At 37.7% G+C, this 16316-nt stretch overlaps 1 protein-coding gene across 4 annotated transcripts in view; it reads left to right on the top strand.

Annotated features, from left to right (window-relative positions):
- gro (TLE family member transcriptional corepressor groucho) overlaps window positions 1-16316 on the top strand; it is a 676251-nt gene that overhangs the window by 621857 nt on the left and 38078 nt on the right. For all 4 annotated transcript variants that reach the window (XM_069841169.1, XM_069841170.1, XM_069841171.1 and 1 more), the window contains exons 9-10: window positions 3112-3213; window positions 13872-13925. In XM_069841169.1, the coding sequence (XP_069697270.1) occupies window positions 3112-3213; window positions 13872-13925 (156 nt within the window). The remainder of the gene's footprint in view (window positions 1-3111; window positions 3214-13871; window positions 13926-16316) is intronic.

The raw sequence follows: 16316 nt of genomic DNA on the forward strand, positions 1-16316 counted from the left end.
ACTTCTCATAGGAGTTTTGTTTTTCCATTTTCAGCGCTATCAAATCATTGCATATTTTAATTGTTGGGGTCAACGTCTCAACTCAAGGAACTCTAGAATGTAGAATTACAAATATTGACGGATTTATTATTTTATCGGTCCAATTTATTTTATTTGAGTACATAATGTACCTAGATGTATTAATTGTATGTGCTAGCTGGTGTGATGTCAGTGCCAACTCCAGGGAGAAAGCAGAATCTCATGCTCAAACTGGTTTGAAGGTCATTGAAATCAGTCCTGCTACATCAAAGGTACCGACGCGAAGTGTCCATACTGTATAATTATCTATACGCTGTGCAAAATTTGAAAATTACTTTTGTTTGTTTATTTTCAGCGTTTACATGTTTGTTGTTTATTGTAGGGACCAGAAGTCAAACAGAAAATTGAGCCCCTACTGACATCATTCCGGAGGGAAAGATAGAAGTCCACAAAAAGATCTGGAATGGGGAGTGATGATGTGTACGAGTCAACTTGGTTCGCGTATAAACATATGTCGTTCCTTTTGGACAAATTCACGCCCAGAAAAAACAAAGTTCCAACCTTGTGCACACAAAATGAATTATTGGCACTGAAAAATGCATTTTCGTAAGCATGATGCACATTCGACAAACACAGACAAATCTCTCTTTTTAGTATTTTAATATAATAAATTGTCAATGAGGTATCCGTATATTGAAACTTTCCCCTGTCTTGCAGTCGTACCTTAATAAAATCTTTCAGTTCCTCAATTATAGCTGTACATACGAGTACTTCTAGAACAATCCTGGTAATCAGCTGTTTCGACACTTTGAATAAATACATTAAACTTGTATACGAATCTCCTGTAGCGAGATATCGAAGTGTTAATGCTAACCTTTCCTGAATAGGTATTGCTTCTCGCCAGCCTGTGTCTTTCTTGGAAATTTTTGGCCCTTTTTTTGCACAGTAATATTTGGAAATCTGTTTCTGAAATGCAATAGAAGTTGTGAAACTGTCCCGATTCCATTCGACGTAAATCATGAAGCAAATCAGTGCCTCTATATTGATTGCGACTTTCGTAGAGTGGAGTCTGCCACCATCGCCTTTTGGTTTTTAACTTTCTTTTTGTTAAACTGCCTATAATAATAACGGCTGCACTTGCTATAATTATATTTTCGTCTGCCATTATTGCGGATAATAAGCGAACGTGAATGTTTTCTGACCATTTGTTGATGATTTGTACGTTGCTCCAAATAGCGAACGAACAACGAAGTTTCGCTTCATCATTCGTTCGCTAAGTGTGTACACACCTCAAAGTAACCGTGTGAAGATAGTACTACATGTGCATGGGTGGGCAACTCGTGCTCTGGAAGTGTGAACACAACCTCAGTGCAGGTAGAACGGACTCTGTGCTGTAGTGTCTGTATACAAGTCTGCTCGCGTCTGCAGTAAGTGGCGGCTCGTTTTAAGTGAAAAACAATATAATCCCCAGATCATTTCCCTTTAGTGATGAGTTGGAAGAGAAAGACTTTTATTAAGAAAGAAGGTAAAGCTTGTATTGTGTTCTATTAACTTCCTTACGCATGACATTTTATGTTATAAATAAACACAGTGAAGGTTTTAGTAAAGAAATACTGTCTAGATCTGCTTTAGAATAGCTAAAGGTAAAAATGGGATATCAACAATGTGAGACTGATATCAAATATCGTTAGTACGTTGTGCGTGCGAGTTACAGAATTGCACGACATATGATCGACTAGCTAAGAGTATTTATGGATAAATTTGAAATGTGGAAGTATCATGTAGATCTTTGACTATAAACTATCTTGAAGAGTGATAAGAAAATCTTCTTATCAAATATAAGACCCTACTTCAAGACCTACAGCAGAATTCACTGGCAAGTTTGGAGAAACAGTGACAATTGAGAAGGAATCGAGATTTTTCTGAAATCCTTTTGGCTTACAGCCGATAGAAGGTCCTGAAAGTTTATAGCTTGAATTGATAAATCTACAGAACAGCACGCCACTCAGATTCCAGTGAAATCAGGAATCGAACTGTTTGTAATGCTGCTTAAGTCAGAATTTCCAAATATACTCTTTGCTTCCATATATACTGTATGTACTTGAGTCAGAGTTTAATACAAGAAAGAAGTGTAAAAGCTCTCCATGTACAAAAAGAGCTTAGAAGTAAGTTTATTTCATCTGCCGTGACATGTGAAAAATACGTACTTAAATTTGTGTTTGTTTGCGAATATAGACTATTACATTTCTGAGAACAGAGGAATACTCTTTAATGTATAAAGACTTGTAAATTATCGCGTTCTATGTTTAAAATAAGACATATAATAATAAATATTAACAAATAGTGTAATAATAAATAAGTGTTGCAGCTATATTTGTTGTCTCTTGAAAAGGTTGTATGCAGTTTGTGTTTCCAATACTAAACTAATTTACAAAGCTAGGTAATAATATAATTTTGTTATGTGTGTTTAGGTACAGTCTGTCTAAAATTACTATAATTATTGTACCAGCGTCGTTCTGAAATTCAAGTCATGGAGTAGATATCACGACCATCTGCACGAGCCGCCAGAGCGCACTGTGGCAGTGAACTGCTTTTGCAGCGAAACTACAAACAACTTGTAACTGCTGCGGCTGGCTCCGTCTGTCTTTCTCTCTTTCAAGGTTTTTTTTAGCACTTTATCAGCGCAAGTTGCCCATCCATGTACATGTGTGATCACTGATCAGTATTTAAATGTAAAACAAACACATAATAAATAGTTTTCGTTCCTTAAAGAGTGTATGCATTTTTTTTGGCGGACTCTGTATAGTTATTTAATACTTTAAACAATGCAGTGAGATTTCATTATAATTTCAGTGCCTAAATACTTCGTTTCTTATACTGATTATGCAAAAATCAGTAGCCTAACAATAGAATTGTATCAATTCCTGTACCAACACCTGGAAATAATTTTATTGTCTCTGCATAGAGCTCCAGATTATTAATTAGTAATTACCCCCCATGACGATGATGATACTGATGATGATGATGATGATGATGATGATGATTTTGCCATGTTTATTCCATCATTGCTCCTTTATGTCGCAAATGTTTCAGCGGAGCTCCGTGTCCCCAGCCGAAAGGGAGAAGTACCGCTCCAGGTCACCGGATGTAGAGCCCGACCTCAAGCGGCGGAAAGAAGACAAGCTTGGAGGTCATGTAAGTGAAGCAGTCATTTAGTGGAAGAAGCCACAGTGTGATGAACCAGCCTTCACACCTTCAGCCCCTGTAAAATCTAACCCTAATACCGGAGCAATGCCCTACGTTCCTCACCCCCACTCCTCCCCCGCCTTTTCCCCTCAGTGTGTTGTCAATGCTGATCCATTTTTCAGCCTCTGCCACTCTTCCCCTCCCTCTCCATCCCGCTACATCACGCCCTTTCCCCCTCTTGTATCCCTTTCGTCCTATTTGATTTTCACCCTGTTTGTTGTTGCCTGTGCTTTATCTTGCCTCTCAGGGAAGAGCGGTTTCTCCATCTTTCAAGTACGGATAACTGTGATATCTTTGCGTTGCGTTGCGTTGCGTTGCTTGTTATTAGTACCTATCTCAAATCTGTCCTTTGGAATCGATTTTCATTGGGTTATTTCTATTGTTACATTATATAACACGCTTTTTATATTTATCGTCATGAGAAGACGCAGTTAACCCTTCACTTATTGTAACTTTTATTACAGTTTTTTGTTTGCACTACTATCACAGTCTACTATATACAGTCACGAAGCTTGAGTTTTGAGGGTGCTAGAAACAATAGACTGTGATGGCTCTATTTTGCATTGCCTGTAATGAGGCGATATTAGCGATCCTAGTGGTGAGCAACTATCTAATGTTTGCATATTTACTACGTATTGAGCTTCGCGACTGTATACACTAGACTGTGCTACTATTATGCGCCAGTGCCTGCATTCTAAGAATATTTCGCTCTGTTCCTTATGAGCGCCCGTGCATCACGTCTTGAGCGACTTACAGAGGAATTAATGAAAACATATCGAAGAAAGTTATTTCATGTCTTTGGATTGTTGTTGTTTAGTCAACTGTCCGAAGACAGGTCTGAACCTCACAAATGATACCAAGAAGACGCCACTTATGAGGCAACTAGGCCAGGAGATAATGGGTAGGGTGACTTATACCATAATTATTGATCATTCCATGGAAATTTGGGAAAACAAATGAAGATCGTGCACCGAAGAATTCTGAATATTTCATGGAAAAACAACGGGGAAATTAACGCAATTCACGCGCCGAAGAAAATTATTCAATTTCTTTGGTTTACAGCATAATTATTGAACATTCCTTGAAATTAACGCAGAATGTGCATTGATGAAAATTGTTAAATTTCTTTGGGTTATAACACATTTATAAAGGATTCCATGGAAAGACGGGAAGCTAAACCTGAGCGTATTCCTACACCAAGGAAGTTGTTTTATTTTGATTATAAATAATTATTAAACATTTCATGAAAAAACTGGGAAGTTTACAGAATGTGCATCGATGAAAATTATTAAATTTCTTTTGAACTTACTTAACATTTCCTGGAAAGACGGAGAAACAAACGCTGAGCGTGTATAGAAGAAAATGGTTAAATTCTTTCGATTATAGCGTAATTTTATTGTAAATTCCATGATAAGATAGGGAAATCTACGCACAGCATGTATCGAATACAATTATTTTAATTTAATATCGAGCATTTCATGGAGATGTTAGAAAAATAACGCAGTTTCGATATCTCTTATTCACAACATCGCAGTTTTGTTGAAAATGAAGAGCTCATAAGAGACGAACATCGCTTGGTGACGTCATATCAAAGATAAAGAAATAATCGAGTTCGCCAATGTGCAAGGAAACGCGTTTGTATTAGAAGTGTCTCTAGCCTCCGTTTAAAAGGAAAGTATTTGGACCATTTTGTTAACGTTTACGTTTTTAGATATTTATTGAATATTAAAAAGAGAGTCAATCTTCTTAATGTATCCAGCTGCTTTCTGACAACATAAAGTCCACTGTAGTCTATTCAGGTGTTGTTTTTCACGAGAAATGAGGGGTATTTTGATCTGTATTCATTATAGATGCTTGTTGCTAGTAGCCAGAGTTGAGGTATAGTCAATAGCCTATATACTGAATCTCAATAACTACTTGGTGTTCAGTTCAAAATGTGTCATGGGTCGCTGTATGCCGTCATGTGGCTAGCCGATGAGCCTAGAGAATTCAATCTTCCTACACTTCCGCAGAGCTGTATAACCTAAGAGGCAGAGAAGTTGCCTAGCAAGTACGGCGTTCATTCTGATGAGTACGTACCGATACGTACGGTAACGCCGGTAGTGGCAGGAATGTGAACTGTTTGGAAATACGTACTTTCGGGATATGGGGAGAGGGTTAAGGCGATTACTTACGTATTTGTTGACATTAACTTCGACGGTCAACATGGACACGGAGCATTTGATTTGTGTTGTGGAATGTTACCGTACGCAACCGATGATAACAAATGCCTTGCGTACGACTTGCCGGCGCAAAACACAGTTCGAAAGAGGTTATGGTAGCACACAGACCGTACAGACCGCCATCTGTTGCTACGACGTTCAAGTTATACCGTACACGTTCTCAAGTTCAGATTGAAGAACGCCTTAAATAATAGGCAACTTCTCTAACATATAAGCTGAAACTCGCTTCAAATCGGTGACCCAACAACAGTGACGTCATGACACACTTTGAAATGAACACCCAGTATACATCTGTACCAATAGTTCATATTTACCCTAGGTATAACTACAGTATGTTGTGGAATCCAATGTCAGATCGACAAAATAAAAAACTGATACAAATCGATTGCATTGTCTTATTTGACAAATTACCGCAGGAGTCTGTTAATGTCAGGTTTTTATTTCATTTTACGAAAGCAATATAGAAATGGCTCGATAATAATCCATTTTATTCTTTAAATTAAATTTAAATTCATGTTATTAATAATTTATTGTATTTGTATTATTTTATTTGTTTTTCTATTTATAATAACCTGTTTGCGCGTGGAAAGATTGTATCATAATAATGATGATGATGATGACGATTAAGTTCTTTGTTGTAGATTGATTAGAAAAATAATTTAGTTTTCAAGATATCGTTTTCTTTTCTCGGAAATGTGACGTATTAGAAATAGCCCAGATAAAACTCTTTCAAAATGGAAGCTCTTGTTAATATGATCGTATCATGTCAGAAATTAAATTGTCTATAAAGCACGGCACGAGATTTAACAAACTGCGGTTGCTATGGTGAAAAGAAAGGGGATGCCCGTACTTGCTAAGTGATGTGCACTTCTTGCATCATTCCATACAGGTGGGAGGTAGAGTTGGAAATGTGTATTCTCTTTGTTTTAACAAGTGTCCCTCCATTCCATTTATTCTCTCTCTTTATCCTTGCATCTATCTGACTGACAGAGTGATTGAAGACTGACCCTCACTGCTCATCCATCCAGATGCCAGATTTTTTTCGAGAGCAATATTCAGTTGTGCGGGGTGGAATGGGCGGTGGGGGGGGGGACCGCCGAGCATTCATGTCCAATTCACATATTCTCGGTTGCTTGCTCGTCTGCCAACCTCGCTGGATGACTGAACCAGTTACAATTTCCTCTTCTGTTGCTGCGAAAATTTGATCAGTCTCCATTTCCTCTCTGGTGCAGAGCCTTGCCCCGCTGTTGCTCTTGCTTGCACTGCCTTTGCTTGCTTGATGGGATTATATAAAAAACAAACAGTGTCAGCGCCTGCATGTGTACCGCCGGGCCGCTCGAGGACCAAGCTAGCGAACAACCTTGTTACGGAAATGAGGTCCCAGTACATTTAACAGTCCAGTTAGGGGCTTAGAGGGTGTTAGCCGAAGAGAGGGTGGGAGCGTGATATAAAGTAAAGGGGCAGCCTGCGGGTGCTGCAGACCTGTCCATTGCTTGGGAAAACAAAACTGAAACTTGCGTCCATCCAAAATCAATTTATGTAAATCAATACTCACTTTATATGCATAATATAGTGTATGCGCTTGTTTCTCCCTCTCACTGTCATCTTCTTTCACCCCCTGTCCCATTTCCCTTTGTGCTCTGATAAATAAATCATAAAAGACAACTCTTGCAGCCAGCGCCGAGTCACCAGAGTGATATTCTAGACTCTAATTTGAAGTGACGACGTACGGTACTGTGCCAATATGACTTGGTTATTTATAATGCATGCGGAATTACTAATAATCGTATTAATTTATCTATTTATCAATTGATCTGTTGAGTAATTTATTCACAGTTTATTTATTCATATTTCGTAGAAAGCCTTTAAATGTTGATGATGATGATAATTCTTTTTCTCATCTAATGTTCGTAAGAAATTAAACTTGCACACACACATACACACACACACACACGTATTCAGCGAACGAATAACACACAGTTCATTATAAATATTTATATACTGTAGTTAAATTGTGAGTTGCAAGTTATAGGCTATTAATTTATTGTACTTCTATTGTACGAGGGGCATCCAGAAAGTAAGTTTCCCAATTTTTTCCCCTTGAAAATAAACATAATCAGCCGTGTCAATTGCGCATGCGTAACAGATCTATGACGTATTAATCATATGCCAGCCGGACAGGTCCCGCCTGCTGCCAGTAGCGTGGCAGCAGTGGTCCGAAATGGAAGCTCTTATTCCTTCTCCCGCCGCCTCGATGTTCGGTCGGTGATAAAGTTCTTTAATGCACAAAGCATTGCGCCAATTGAAAATCATCGGCAGCTCTGTTAGGTCTATGGGCCGAACACACACACTCTCTCTCCCTCTCCCCCTTCCCCCTATCTCCCCCTCCCCCCTCTCTCTCTCTCCGGTGAGCGTTTTGGCAACGACGAAGAGCTGAAGACGTCTGTCACACGCTGGTTCCATTCACAGGCGGCAGAGTTCTACGACAGAGGGATACAAAAGTTGATCCCACGATACGACATGTGTCTCAATTCTGATGTTGGCTATGTTGAAAAATAGCTGAAACATTTCTGTACCTGTTGCCAATAAATGTTTTCCTGAAAGTATGTGTTCTTTTTTTTTTAATAGGGAAACTTACTTTCTGGATGCGCCTCGTAGCTTAAGTTGTGACTTATCTAGCGACAAGTAGATATACAGGGTGTAACAGGACCTCACCGACAAACTGATAGTGATGATAGGCTAAGCAGAGAGCATCATATTTGTTAAGGAACATACTGCGTAGGTGAAGGTGCTCACCTGTAGAATTCGGAATTATACAGAATTACCATTTTATTGAAAGGCATGTTAATTGTTGAGATGCCATCTTTACTCCACACAGATTCACCTCCAAACATAACACAAAGGAAACAATACAATTTATTTCTATTTGTGCTACCAGTTAATCACGTGTATTTTGAATACTGTTGTGTTTTGAATTTCCTTTTCACATTACCATCCTCCTGAATTATATTTAAATTGGGAGTAGGTTTTCGATTTTTCATGTCACACTTTTGTTCATAAGATAAGAACGAGAAACCTGTATTTAATAAAAAATCAATTGAATCAGAATTCCTTTAATCACACATTTTATAAAAATAACTGATAACTAATAATCGACCATAGCATTAATGGTCAGCCTGCTATAAATTAAGCTTTCATTGCTGCGCTGTTGCCTAACAGCCACAATAGACGCGAGAGAACTGAGTGAGACACTATTGGGAATGTCTCACAGCATTTAGAAGAGCTTTGATTCGAGCTGTGCTACGCATGTGCCTGTTACTTGATCCACACACCCGAAACAGTTGAATGGCAGAACCGAAGACCTGAAGTTAAGTCATGTCTACTTACAACAGGTCCAGGCAACTGACACTTTAACATAGCGGTGCAGCAGCAGCAAGCAAGCTGACTTACAATAATGAAGTCAATGTAAACAGTACCTTCGTAACTCCAAGTATTAATATAGCTTAGAATTTTAGTTATTATAAACACAGATAAAGTTGGGTAGACACTGTCTCAATGTCTCACAGTACACTTCACCCCTGCGTCCTATTTGAAAATGATTTCTCTTTTAATTCAACAAACAATGACCAATTTTTTCTCAGTATGAGCCATTTTACACAAAATTAATATGTAACGCACACACACATTCACTTTTGATTAAACTGACCTTCAGAATGCAGTGCATTCAGAGGAGATCAATAAAGCGCGACGTATTATTGTGATGGAAAATCTTGCCTCCTTTCATACAGAGATGTGGCGAATCGATATCCCCTTTCCAGTCCCCCCCCCCCCCCCAAGCTTTCGAATCAAGGTCGTAGCCATGCCTTTAGAGGCTTTTTGCTACAAGCCTCACACTGAACTCTACATACTGGAATGACTGCCAACAGTGAAGTTAATATATGGAAGGATCGAAGCGAAACAGTGTTGCAATACATTGTTATTTCAGCTTGTAGGACTACTATTACTGGGTGTAATAACTCAACTTTTTTAGTTATACTAAGCTTCTTAAGAGTTTCGGCACTGCAATTAGATATTGTATTTCTGTTGTAGCTTAAGGTGTGACTTAGCTATACTAAAGGCAGAATAAATAGGCGGGTTTTTGGTCTTGTGCGGAAACTAGTCACTCCACACTTTCTCTAGTGGTTTATGACCTGAACAAAGAGACCTTCCTGTTGCTGTGTTCGAATGCTAGTTGTTGACAAGTGCTCGTCTGTGATATTACTGTGTTATAGCTTGTTCGAAAATATACATTGCAATAAAATAATAAACAGTATTTTTAAATACCAATCACTCATAATAACCAGTATTTTTATACTAATCATCCAAGTAATCGCTATCATGTCACAGTCGAGCCCTGATAACAAAACTCATACTAAAGGCGTTATTTATCAAGTTTGTTGTTTCTTGAAAGAACTTAAAGTTTGTGACGACATTAAAAGTGTCCTATCATCAACGCAGACAGCCACTGCCAAGGCGCGTAGTGTTTCTCTATGGTCGGTTAAGAGAACCTGTGCAGAACGATTTTTTTAGTCATACTTACTGTGTCCTTTCTTTGGTTAAGCTAAGCTATTCTTAAGTGTGCTTCTAATACATAAGTATTTTTTATTACGAAACTCGTTCATATTACAATAACGTGTACATTTTCTACACATAGTAGAAATATATTAATTTTTTGCTCTTTAATTTTTAATTTCCTCATGATTCATAAAGTTGATAACTGTATAAACATTATTTAGTAGTTACTATTTCAATACAATATACTGAAAACACATAAAAACAAAATATTAATTGTGTGTAATGCTAAATAATTGATTTCTCATATTAAGTTTACATTCCATTTGTGAAATGGCCAACTTGCGAAATATTATAAATGATAACATCATCTAGAGTCTGATTAGTGTAATATGTTACTATTCAGCGATGAATGAAATGTAGGGGGAAAGAGAACTGGCCACTATAACCCATTGTCTCCTGGGTTAGTTATGTCATTAGTGATGCCTTATTGTTGTCAGAGTTTCAGAGCTGTGTTCGGACAGTTAACTAAATAAACAACAATATTCAGTAAATAAGGTATTTGTAATTACTAGAAATCATTTGTTCTTTTAAGTTTTCCTATAGTGCAAAACGTGTGAATGGAGGAGTAAGTTATTTGGGACAGGACCATACACCAAGCAGGTTCTGAGTTGTATAGGAGTCGGAGTAGTGAATGAGGGGTTCGCCTTATCTGCCTATTTCTTCTGTCCCTAGTATAGCGACAAGTATATTACTTCACACACGCATACACAGTTCAACGAACGTATATCACACAATTCATAGTATGAGTAAACATCTAGTTCAATAAATGTGATTTACAAATTACATTCAGTTTACCTCTGTTGTTGCTAGCGACAAGTATATTACCTCACACACGCACACACAGTTCAATGAACGTATAACGCACAGTTCATAGTATGAGTAAACTGATCTAGTTCAATAAGTGTGATTTACAAATTACATTCAGTTTACCTCTGTTGTTGCTAGCGACAAGTATATTACTTCACACACGCATACACAGTTCAACGAACGTATATCACACAATTCATAGTATGAGTAAACATCTAGTTCAATAAGTGTGATTTACAAATTACATTCAGTTTACCTCTGTTGTTGCTAGCGACAAGTATATTACCTCACACACGCACACACAGTTCAATGAATGTATAACACACAGTTCATAGTATGAGTAAACTGATCTAGTTCAATAAGTGTGATTTACAAATTACATTCAGTTTACCTCTGTTGTTGCTAGCGACAAGTATATTACTTCACACACGCATACACAGTTCAACAAACGTATATCACACAATTCATAGTATGAGTAAACATCTAGTTCAATAAGTGTGATTTACAAATTACATTCAGTTTACCTCTGTTGTTGCTAGCGACAAGTAAATCACTTTCTGTCTCTCTCACACATGCAAGTTTCTTCCACATGTATTCAACGAGTGTATAAACTCACACTTGATAGTATATAGGCCTACTCATGTAGTTCAAGTCTGACTTACAAGTTACATCAGTTTACCTCTGTTGTTGCTTAAGGTGTTTCTTAGCTTAGCAACAAGTAAATTTTTCTCTATTTCTCTCTCTCTCTCTTTCACACACGTATTCAGCTGATGTATAACACACACTTCATAGTAGATACTGATAAAGTTCAACTGTGAGTTACAGATCATATCAGTTTACCTATGTTGCAGCTTAAAGTGACTTGGCTAGCGACAAGTAGATTTATATCTCTCTTTCACACGTTTCAACGAATGTATAACATACAGTTTTAGTAGGTAATGGTATTGATCTACTGTATATATTAGTGCAGTTGTAATTTACAGGTTGTATTAGTTTATTTCTACCTGTAGCTTAGCACCATGCAGATTATACTCGTATATAATTCTGTATTGGCTGGTACGTTTTTGTAAGCCCCTTTTCTTTTTTATTATTTATCAAGCGGAGTTCTGGTCAGAAATGTGAAGGGTGCCCTTGTAAATCATAACTGTCCAATGAAAATGTTCACAAAAGAGCACCTACTCACATAGTGAACACGACAGAAACTTGTTCAGTTGGAGTATTGTTCGTATTCCAGTTTTGTAATCCTGTTTCAGAATGCTTTGATTGAATCTTCTACACAGAGAAACCTTTGTGAAAATTAAACCTAACATCAGTGTTCTTAAGTAAGAGTATACTTACTTACTTAATGGCTTTTAAGGAACCCGGAGGTTCATTGCCGCCCTCACATAAGCCCGCAATTGGTCCCTATCCTGAGCAAGATTAATCCAGTCTCTATCATCATATCCCACCTCCCTCAAATCCATTTTAATATTATCCTCCCATCTATGTCTCTGCCTCCCCAAAGATCTTTTTCCCTCCGGTCTCCCAACTAACACTCTGTATGCATTTCTGGATTCGCCCATACGTGCTACATGTCCTGCCCATCTCAAACGTCTGGATTTAATATTCCTAATTATGTCAGGTGAAGAATACAGTGCGTGCAGTTCTGTGTTGTGTAACTTTCTCCATTGTCCTGTAACTTCATCCCTCTTAGCCCCAAATATTTTCCTAAGCACCTTGTTCTCAAACACCCTTAACCTATGTTCCTCTCACAAAGTGAGAGTCCAAGTTTCACAACCATAAAGAACAACCGGTAATATAACTGTTTTATAAATTCTAACTTTCAGATTTTTTGACAACAGACTGGATATGATGAAAGAGTAATGGAACAGAGAAGAATTCTCTCTGGCACCGGGATTTGAACCCGGGTTTTTAGCTCTACGTGCTGATGCTTTATTCACTAAGCCACACCGGATACCCATCCTGGTGTCGGACAGAATCGTCTCAGTTTAAGTTCCAACTCTTGGGTTCCCTCTAGTGGCCGCCCTCTGCACTAATATATATAATATATAAAACAGACTGGATGATAAAAGCTTCTCAACCAAATAATAACAGGCATTTCCCATATTTATTCTGTGTTTAATTTCCTCCCGAGTATCATTTATATTTGTTACTGTTGCTCCAGGTATTTGAATTTGTCCACCTCTTCAAAGGATAAATTTCCAATTTTTATATTTCCATTTCGTACAATATTCTCGTCACGAGACATAATCATATACTTTGTCTTTTCGGGATTTACTTCCAAACCTATTTCTTTACTTGCTTCCAGTAAAATTCCCGTATTTTCCCTAATTGTTTGTGGATTTTCTCCTAACATATTCACGTCATCTGCATAGACAAGCAGCTGATTAACCTGTTCAACTCCAAACCCTCTCTGTTATCCTGGCCTTTCCTAATGGCATACTCTAGAGCAAAGTTAAAAAGTAAAGGTGATAATGCATCTCCTTGCTTTAGCCCACAGTGAATTGGAAACGCATCTGACAGAAACTGATCTATACGGACTCTGCTGTACGTTTCACTGAGACACATTTTAATTAATCGAACTTGTTTCTTGGGAATACCAAATTCAATAAGAATATCATATAAAACGTCTCTTTTAACCGAGTCATATGCCTTTTTGAAATCTGTGAATAACTGATGCACTGTACCCTTATACTCCCATTTTTTCTCCATTATATGTCGAATACAAAATATCTGATCAATAGTTGATCTATTACACCTAAAACCACACTGGTGAGTATACCTTCATTAATCACCATAAATTACTCCTCCCTACTTGGTGAATTTCTCTCTTTCCTTTCATAGGGTTTAAGATCCAAAGGCAGACTGTACAACTCAAACCTGTTCAAAGAATATTTTGTTGTTATTGTTTATAAAATATATGTTTTTTTAAACATCCAGAATTGATTGAGTCTTTGTTTACAGGAGAGTGACGGAGAGAAGAGTGACCAAGACCTGGTGGTGGACGTGGCCAACGAGGTGTGTAACAGATGTTAATGACCAATTCATTGATCAAACTTGAAATGATAACAAAATCAAAATTTATTTGCACTGTGCAGCAACTGTGAATGTTTTAATTGGTTTATTTTACAACTATTTATTAACTGCGATGGTTATCTAGCGTCTGAGTGAAATTAAGCTGATAATGCCAGCAAAATGAGTCCAGGGGCCAGCATTTGCTCTTAATGGGTTCAGGGAAAACTCCGAAAAATCCTCATCCAGGTAACTTGTCCCATCCAACCAGTGAATGTTTTAGTTTTGTGGTGTTGCCATGTGTCATTCTGATCATGTGACAAAAAATCCTGTTGCTTGTGACTACATTGAAACCTCTTCTAACGGACACCTCCAAGATACAGACACTCCTCATATATGGACAGATTTTTATGTCCCAACTGAAATAATATAGAAATAATGATAAATTTAACTCTCGTTTACAGACACTCTCAGACACGGACACGGACAGCTGTTTCACAGTTCTAAAGCTTGCTTTAGCTCCTGACTGCGGACAGAACTTGGATTTCAAGACCTAATGTGTTACAAAAATGGAAAATTTAGTTTTGAGAATTGTACGGAAATTCCTTAACATGAAAGAAGACAATAAGGGTCTCGTAGGCTACCACTAGCCCAGCCGGCTATCCCTTGTTAGCTGAAAGCGGGTGGCTAAACAAAGTCATAAAATTTAACCTGTCTGATGGCTCCAAAGTTTCCACGATTGTGAAATTGCATTCGACACATGATAGGGTTAGTAGGATTATTCTCTTCACTTCAATCAGTTGTTCTGTTTCGAGAGAAATGGCACCTGAACGTAAAGGTTAAGTTGAAAACTGTTAATCACAGTACTGCATAACTGTAGCCCTAGAATAAAATTGCATGGCACAGTACTGTATTTTCTTTTTTCAGTTTTATCTAGTGTCATTCAAAGTTGCAAATAATTTATAGAAGTACAGTAGACTGTATTTAGAATTAAACTACAGTAATACATTTCATTTAAAGCGTGAAGGGATAAATAATGCATTATTATAAATTTACTGTTAGATTGGGGAGCCTCCCTCCCAATAAAAGACACCTCCCAGATGCAGACAGATTGTTACATCCCTTCGATGTCCGTAAATGAGAGGTTTCACTGTACTTGTACAGTGAACAATGTAATAGACCCTAAAGACCACTAGTGTGGCATGTTTGCTGGCTGATCCGGAGCTGTGCTTAGGCATGGGTTCAACTTCCACTATAGCTGATTCCCTGGTTCGGTTTTTTCCGAGGTTTTCTCTTACTATAAGATAAATGTCAGGTTATCCCATGGCGAATTCTCGGTCTCATCTCGCTATCACTAATTCCACGGACACTAAATAACCTAGTATAGACTGATTCGCTTGCTAGAGGCGCTGAAGTATTGTTAATAAAATCGCTATTCATTTATAGTTTAACAAGAAAATTTACATACATAGGTATATACCTTGAATTGTATACAGTAAGACTTCTTTCCTTGCAACAGGTTTGGACTGTTCCTGTGATCTTAAAAATTCTGCATTCATAGCAGTAGCAGCAGCAGTGGTAGCTGTGTTGTTACTGAATGTACATGTACAGTATTAGAAAAAAGTTTTGTCGCACAGATACTTTGTAAGTCCCAGAAAGAAGGCAGTGGACATGATGAGACATACAGCGAAACAGAATTAATTTTATTACCTCAACTAGTCATTCTTTTGTGAACCAGGTTGCTTGTTCTCTGATCATGCACACTGCCTCCTTTCTGGGACTTACGAAGTATCTGTGACAAAAAATGTTTTCTAAGACTGTACACAGTCGAACACTGCATGTTCCTTTTTCATAAATCGTGGAAAATGGGTCCTTTAAAGCGTGACGAAGGGCATTTTGGACTACATTTGGTGTAAAAAGCGTATCTTCAAATAAGTTATATACAAAAACTGGTAAGAAAGTTAAGAGACAACGGAAAGTCTTGTCAGTCAGCATTCAGGTGGTCAGAAACTGTCTGATGAGACAATACAGATTGTAAAGGTACGCTTACAAACGTCACCATCATAAACATTATGCAAACATTCCTGAAAGACTAATCTGTCATATTCTCATATTCTGCATGTTAAACAGCTGCCAGAATTTGGAAATCAATTAGAAAAGTGTTCATATGCCAATGGCACCTATTTTCAGCATCAGTTGTTGTTGTTTTAAAATGCTAGGCGTTTGACAATAAAGTCATTTGACGTCTTGCACTCCAATATTTTTCAAACATATTATCATGGTCAGCCACTGAAGCACAGATTTTGAGGTGTTCCGAATCCATTCCTTGGTTTGAGTTGCACAATGGGCAGTTAGGGGACTGATATATTCCAATTCTATACAGGTGTTTGTCCAAAC

Source organism: Periplaneta americana, chromosome 12 (assembly GCF_040183065.1).
Source record: "Periplaneta americana isolate PAMFEO1 chromosome 12, P.americana_PAMFEO1_priV1, whole genome shotgun sequence".
Classification (NCBI taxonomy): domain Eukaryota; kingdom Metazoa; phylum Arthropoda; class Insecta; order Blattodea; family Blattidae; genus Periplaneta; species Periplaneta americana.